Source organism: Haemaphysalis longicornis, unplaced genomic scaffold (assembly GCF_048455015.1).
Source record: "Haemaphysalis longicornis isolate Haplotype H1 unplaced genomic scaffold, Haemaphysalis longicornis Haplotype H1 scaffold_5, whole genome shotgun sequence".
Classification (NCBI taxonomy): domain Eukaryota; kingdom Metazoa; phylum Arthropoda; class Arachnida; order Ixodida; family Ixodidae; genus Haemaphysalis; species Haemaphysalis longicornis.
Genome location: NW_027526385.1, coordinates 2,174,739 through 2,182,632, shown reverse-complemented (window position 1 = coordinate 2,182,632; position 7,894 = coordinate 2,174,739). Strand labels below are relative to the sequence as shown.

At 49.6% G+C, this 7,894-nt stretch overlaps 1 protein-coding gene across 1 annotated transcript; it reads left to right on the top strand.

Moving 5' to 3' along the window:
• Window positions 1–4,198: 4,198 nt before the first annotated feature.
• Window positions 4,199–6,269, top strand: LOC144137786 (pleckstrin homology domain-containing family A member 8-like). The gene is made up of 2 exons (XM_077669766.1): window positions 4,199–4,470; window positions 4,923–6,269. The coding sequence occupies exon 2, from the start codon at window positions 4,967–4,969 to the stop codon at window positions 5,660–5,662; it is 696 nt and encodes a 231-aa protein (XP_077525892.1). The 5' UTR covers window positions 4,199–4,470; window positions 4,923–4,966; the 3' UTR covers window positions 5,663–6,269.
• The last annotated feature ends 1,625 nt before the right edge of the window (window positions 6,270–7,894 follow it).

Sequence of the window (7,894 nt, the reverse complement as noted above, 5' to 3'; positions counted from 1 at the left end):
TATTCGCTCCCTTTCATTATGTGTGGGGTCAAAGAAGTTGGCCGCATTTTCTGCCTGACCTGTGGCATTAGTTATATTGAATGTTCCCGGAAGCTTGAGGTAGCTGTGTTATCAAAAGATGTTTTACTTTTTACACAATTGGATGGAAAACCTGTGTTCCAAAAGAAGTTCCATAGCTTTCAGGCAACTGTTGTTGCATTCGGTTGAGGCCCATTATTGTGGCTTACTGGATTGAATGGTGTGTATGTCTGGCGCCCACGTTTGCCAGTGCAATCTTGAGAGGGCGAGACGCTAGCTCTGGATACACACCGAGCGACGCCAAAATAGGCGGTACAGGCAACGTGCTGTCATTTCAGGTTTGAGAGGCCGTAGCCAAGTTGGGAACGTGGTCAGACAGACAGGCGCGCTGGGTACTCCAGATGCACCAGCGAACACAGCTGTCGGGAGTGGCAAGAACGAAGGGTCTCTGCGGCTCTACTGCAACACTACCACCTTGAACAAGGCTGGTAAGGCTGAATGCCCTGGTGCTTCGAAGGGAAAGCCTCTGATCACCATCATAGTCATCAACTTTGCTAGCCACTGTAGCTTCCCTTCACTTGAACAGGCGACTGATGGCACCAAGAGTGGTGGTGGATCCGAAGCTGAATGGAAAGAGGCACCGGTTGGGAGCACCAGCACACTGCAGTCCCCGAGTCGACGGCCTGGGGGCCCTGGTGGCGAAACATGCCGGTCAATTGGGTTCATCTAATTAGCTGTGCATACGTCAATGTACGCATACACAAGTAAGCCACACAGATTCCACATCTGCATGGTTGACTAGTTTTGAGCATTTGCGTTCATTCAAACTTCCACAACCTCGCTCAACTACATGTGATTAGTCGGTGCACATGCAAACTTTGACATAAGCGCCTGGTTTTCGTGCAAGCAGCCATAACGGGGTCACTTTGTGTGTGGCACTAGTGACAAACTTCTTCAGTGGCCTTCGCACTTTTGCAGGACTGAGAGCCACACTTGTGGTACCTACAAACCAACAAAAGGCAGAGTTGGCTGTGACGGCTCACTGCGGCTGGTGCCTGCGATGAGATCCATTGTTATCCCCCAAATGTCTTTTTCCGCTGCCACTGCTTGCATGGGAAACCCATTTAGAAAATTCCCCTTGCTGCGGGTTTTGCACAGCTGTACGCAGCAGCTGTGCTCGCTGAAAGTGCGGTAAAAAAACTACTACTGCACACAGTTGAGCGAGCCAACAACAGGTGTGTGAACCCACCCCAGTGCTGATCTGCAAAGGCAAAGTGCAACGACCCGAGATAACAGATGAAACGACGATGTTAAACCAAGCAAGCAGCGGAAGCCAGACCAATGACTCATGTGCGACCCTCACTGACAGTGTTGCCTCGTTTACGGTGGTGGTGGCATCCAAAGAGACCGCGTCACTGGTAGTGTTGGCAGTGTGGGGCTAGTATGGTATGGCCAGGCACTCTGGCCTCAGTAACGCCAACCTGTGGTGTGCAGCGCTACCAACTCGCAGGGCACTTGGCGAGCAGCTCCGAGTTCCTCATTTCCTCTTGTTGCAACTTTGCCCACAGGGCGTGTATGACACGACTTGGAAGTCTTTCAGGCGGACGAGGGGCCAGGAAAGAGAGTGATCACACTGGAGGAAATGTGCTGCTGCTTTTTGAGGACCTGTGTGAGCAAATACACGGCACAGGATGAGGCGCGTGTGGGCCGTGAAAAAGATACGGAAACAATCGAACATGAATAGTAATGGTAACCAAGTACCAGGGATATCCATCCCATTTGAAATGTGGGGGAAGTTCACCTTCATGAGCGGTTGGTTTCGCCGTTGAGGGAAACTGTAATGGTTAAATTTGTACTGTTTCCAACTTTACTGTGAACTAACTATGGCAAGTAAATGAAGCTCAGTGTAATTATATAGAGCCGCCCTAGTGGCCAATGTCAGTATGATGGACTTCTTGCCAGATACTACCTGTATCATTAGATGAGCTACACAGCATTCACCAGAACGTTGGCTTTGCCACAAGATTATCAGTTCTTTGTCAATGCCACTCTGTCCATGGACACAAAAATTTCGGAAACTTGCCATCGTCGCTATAGTGTACGAGAATTCCAGGGCTTGTTGGTCATTCATATTCGGCTGAGGTGTACAGCGCGAAAAACAGGGACAGCAGACAAGAGCGGGCACAGGACAGGTGCTGTGCCTGTGTGTTGTGCTGTGCCATAGACTTTCATACAATGCTCTATGCGCTGTGCAAGAGTGCTTCTTGTGAAAAGAAGCATAGTATGCAAGGCTTGTCAATTCGATTAAATTGGAAGTACTGGGAATCAAACTTATTCAGGTTTTTGTTATCTTAACCAATTAAGTTGAAGTACGTATGCTGTAATATCATTAGTATTTTGCTTTTAGTACATGTTCAGTGTATGGCCTGAACTTTGAGCAGAGTGAAGAGAGAGAGAGAGTTGCTTTATTAGAAGAGAAATGAAAGTTGACTCAGCCGATAACTGCCTCTCGGGTTGAGGGCACCTCAATAAAGACTGAGTCTAGGAGGGGATAGAAAGGAAAGAGGGTGGACAGAAAAAGGTAGAAAAGGAGAATAAGACAACGGTTCACAAGCCGTGGGGCCAAACCCGTTGCATTTAAGGAGGCGAGGGAGAGGGCGGGTGTGGCTTGGAAGGGGGGGGGGGGGGGGGGCTAATACTATTGACTACTACTACTACTAATACTACTGGGAGTTAATACAATACTACTGACTGTGTCCAAACTCTGTTTCGTACCCCACTGCCGACGCCCATGTATCACCCCTGGTCTAATTACCCTTCAGCCATGCAAGCAGCATTGTGTTGCCTGCGCTTATTTTGTGGTCTTACGTTTTGCAATTGCTTTAAAAAGAAATCCCTGGCTGCAGTTCGAGTGATGGTCCATCGAACGAGCTCGCACCTCGTACCATGCCTCGTACCACGGGCAACGACGCAGAGCGGAGTAGTCGAGTAGTGGTACGATTTGTTAATTTTTTTTTTTTTTTTGCTGCCGACTACTTCCACAGCTTCTACTGTGTTGCACGCCTTGAATGCAACAAATTTATCGTAAAACGATAAGCAGCAACTTACACTTGCGCGACGACATACACTAATACCATGCTACTATGCCACTGACTATGCCATAGAGTTTCTCACTAGTAATATTGAGAAACTCTATGGACTATGCCATGCTAAATTCATAGGCTTTCGATTCCGCCTGCACCTCTTGAACCAGTTCACAGCGGTGCAAAGCAGCCCTGCACTTTTTTCGTCTGCTTCTGCACCTCCTGCACCCGCCGGCACCACCGGTGAATCGAACGGCGCGGTTCAGGTGCCGCGAGCTGCACCACTGAAACGAACGGCGAAGTGCCGCCACAGAACAGGGAGGATTGTGCCGCACCCGCACTGCCCGCACCGCCTGAACTGGTTCACGTGGTGCAGGTGAAACGTATAGACCCATAGAGTTAATACTACTGGCTAAATTCGAAGAGGAACATAAAAGTATGGTCCCTAGAAATACAGGGTGTTGCGACGATAAATGGAACACTTTAAAAAATTTTCCTGAGCGAACCGCCGCTCTGTTCGCGCTCAAACTTCACACAAAGGTCGCATTTTGTGGTCTATTTTGTTTGACACCGGGAACAACAACGGTACTTACCTGTTTATTCTGAAAATAAATAAAAACGATTTTCGCCTATGGGAAAATGGCCGCCGATTTGGACGTGCGAGCCAGCGCAAGTTGATGTTGGAACGACGGAACCATCTGCAGAGTGAAACGCATGTTTGGGATTCACGTACGGAGCCAAATGGTGCAGCAGACGATCAGAAAATGCACCTAGAAATGAGCTAAAAGACGATCAGAAAACCCGGTTTTCGGGCTCGCACGTCCAAATCGCCGCCATTTTCCCATAGGCGAAAATCGTTTTTATTTATTTTCAGAATAAACAGGTAAGTACCGTTGTTGTTCCCGGTGTCAAACAAAATAGACCACAAAATGCGACCTTCGTGTGAAGTTTGAGCGTGAACAGAGCGGCGGATCGCCAAGGAAAAATTTTTAAATTGTTACACTGTATGTGCTCATATTCTAGGGACCATAATAAAAGGAAGCCTTTAGAGGCTTTAGTCATTACCATCATCACCACGGATACTACTGGAGCGCCGACGGGCAGGAAATGAATAGCAAAGATGCGCTCGTTGGATTGAGAAAACACGACGGCAAACAAAAGTCTTGAGGCTAGGGAGTATATTATCTCCATGATTATCTCTATGGGCTAGGGCACCTGGGCTATCATATGCACCCAAAAGTATTGGCAGTGATCACAACATCATCATCAGCTGTTCTTCCTCCGTGAGCTTTATCTACTGACTGGCGATCTGCGTTATCTGCGTTGGCACCGTCTGCTTTTGGCGTCCAGCTTCGCAAAAATTTATGAGGTGAGTTCTTACTATTACTAGTGCGAAAACTCATCCACGTCCGTGACAAACGATCACTTGGCGGTTCTATCTGGCCCCCACTGGTTCACACAACGCTTTTCGTCCGTTCGTTGATTCGCTGCGCGGAAGTACTATGTGTGTGCTCCTGAACTGGTCGTGCTGGCGCGTTTAACGGTTTCCTTGTTGCACCGACAGTGGGCAACCGTCAAAGAGTCGGGCGACCAGTGTGGGGGAAAAAATACAAGGCGGTATTGTTGGCAGACGGCATATTGTTTTTGCTATCGCAACCAGAAAACTGAAACTGTTGGCAGACAGTGCCATCACATTGCTCTTGCTATGACAACCGAACCGCGGCTCGCCTATCTGCGCGGAAGTGTCAACTTTAAAAGTGTTCGTGCCGCAGTCTAGCTGATGGCAGCATTCCGGCTGATAACGGTGTTGCACTATCGCAGGTCGCATCAACCAAAAGTCTGCATCAGTTGGTCCTACAGGAGCGATGGCAACAATCAAAGACGAGGAGGGCGCGAAGGCACCGTGTGATGGAACAGCCGCCCGCGAAGTGCAGACCTTCTTCTCTGCCATGGAAGCGAGCTTCGTCCAGCTCGGGGAGCCGTCGCCGTCGACCATCGAGACGGCCCAGTTCCTCGCCTGCTGCCGCTCTGTGCTGCCCGTTTTCAACGTGCTCGGCGCCACCGTGTTCGCGCCTATCAAGGCCGACATCCAGGGCAACATCGACAAGCTGCACGAGAAGTTCGAGACGGACACGGTCGGCTTCGCCAGGCTGCTCGACATGGTGCAGAGGGAAGTGGACGAAGGCAAGGACGCGGCCAGCGGCCGGGCCACCGAGGCCCTGCTGTGGCTCAAGAGGGCCCTCGAGTTCATCCTGCACTTCCTCTCAGAAATCCACGCCGGGAACGGAGACCTCGCCGACTGCGCCCACAAGGCGTACGGCAGGACGCTGAAGCAGTACCATGGCTGGTTCGTGCAGAGGATCTTCGGCCTCGCCGTCCACGCCATGCCCTCGATGAGGACCTTCAAGCGCGAGCTGGCGCCCAGCCCGCAGGACGCCTCGCACCCGCACTACTCGACGCAGCTGTCCGCCGACTGCGGCGAATACGTGGCAGCCCTGGGCCTCGTCCTGAAGACCATCAACCGCTTCTACAGGGAACGGAACCTGGAAGCAAGTCCCTGAAAAGGCCGTTAGATGTTGCGGCACCTCGAAGTGGACCTTTGGAATCTATTCGAACGTGGGCTTGCCGTCAGGGTTACGGGCTACTCACGCAATGAATTTTATTCTTGCTTACTCGAATTTTGTCACCCAAAATTTTAGCTGTGATCTCACGAGTGCCTTGCAGTGGTGTGTTGTGCTGCTTTTTGCTAGCACCTGTCAAGTGCTGTGTGCAATCTCGCGAATATGTGATGATGTCAGTGCCTTGAACTCTTAGTTTTCACTTACCCACTCAAATTGAAACCTGTGCCAAACTGATCTAGAGGTTTCAGGTTGAAGATATTTTTTTATAAATTTGACGCTTTACATTGCTGCAATAATATATAAATTGCCCGGTGAATGCATGCTTTTTTATGTTTTATAGTAAAAATATTTTATTGAGACAAATGTCTGTGCTGTTACGATGTCAGCCATGCTTATGTGTGTTTGTTGACCTGTTGTTGTTGTGCATCGGTGCTTAATGTTTTTGTACATGTCGAGCGCTGGGCTTATGAGGAGCCAGCTTCACAATACTTAAAAGGAAGTGCCTCAGTGTTTGTTGTTTTAGGTGATAAAGTTATTTACCTCTCTGTGTGGGTGCTTTATTTTCGTACGTACACAGGCAGCACTTGTGGGTTGCTGCACTCTGTTGGCGCACAGATTCATTGTGTGGCCTTTTACTTTCCTATCACCTTGGATTGCATGCTGCGCAGCAGTTTTGAGCAGTGCCTACTCAAGGTAACTGCAGGCACGAAGGCATGCCAGGAAATGAGAGAACACACGCACTTGCCCGAGCGTTGAACCACCGGGCGCCTGAGCATGCATCACTTCCACATTCAAATCATCGTAGATGCAACCAGGACCCCAAGAACCAGTTGATACCAGAGTTCTGCCACGCACAGCCCGTCAAAACAGACAAAAGCGCCCAACACCACACAAAACACTCACTCGCCGGGAATCCGCTCTACACGCTACCTACTGTACACCTAACATACCGATTCCAACGATTACCGGGTACCCCCCCGAGTGCCCTAACTGCGGGGACTACCCTAGCATCTATCACACTCTCTGGGCATGTACACAGAACTCGAACCTTACCCCCCCATACCCGATCCTACCCCCACTTCATTGGAAAAGAGGCTGGCCGACTCTAGCGCGGAAGTGCAAAGGACACTTATTGAACGCGCAAAGACCCTGTCGGCTATCCCGGGACTCCGGACGAGGGGGTCCTTGTGAAAATAAAGTTATTTTCTTCTTCTTGGTAAATGCATAATAAATCTTATAAGTATCATCCCCATTAACCCAATGCAGTACGACGTAGTGTGTTTGGGAGCACCCAGAGATGAAACCATCAGCGTTGCATATTTTGGACGCTTCAGTACCCTGAGAGTTGCAGAAAAAGTGCTCTCACAATTGCCAAACCTTGCATTGCTTTCTTTTTTCTGCAGTACGTGAAATGCAAAAGGTCTCAACTCCCTGACTTCGCGTCAGCACTGGCAATTGAAACACAGAATTAAAGCATAGTGCACACACAGCGAGCCCGCTGTATGCTAACTAGTCCAGGCTGTGCGCAGTTTTTTCCATGTATTTAAAAAGGGAGATGTCAACAAATCAAATCAGCTTCACAGATAATCGCAATTCAAATCAAAAGTGATATTTCCACTACAGACGAAGTTCCCGAAGTCGAGGACTGTGCAAACCAGGACCGTTGTCAATAAGGCAAAATTTGAACAGAACCTTTAGTACCGATCTTGATGGCCAGAGTTCTTTTCTTGAAGATGCTGGAATCCCCCCTCCCCCCTCCTATGGTTTAGTTTACTTTTCTAAAGTTTGGAGGTAAAGCATGTACCTTCCTTGGTCGCGGGTTCGATTCCCGGCCGCGGCGGCCGCTTTTCTGATGGAGGCGAAAAGCAAAAACGCCCGTGTGTACGAGATTTCGGCGCACGATAAAGATACCAAGGTGGTCAAAATTAATCCGGAGCCCTCCACTACGGCGCGCCTCATCGCCTGCGTTGCGTCGGCGCGTTAAACCCCACAATCAATCAATGCACCTTCCTTCTACCGGGTGCCCTATTTTCATGCCTCGCTGGCATGGAGGAAAGAAATGCTCGCTGGCCTCGCCAGCAGCACCACCGTAGCTTTTTTTCCCCCTCCATGACCACCGTTGCCATGGAGGAAAGTATTCTTTCCTCCATGACCGTTGCCATAGAGATAGGA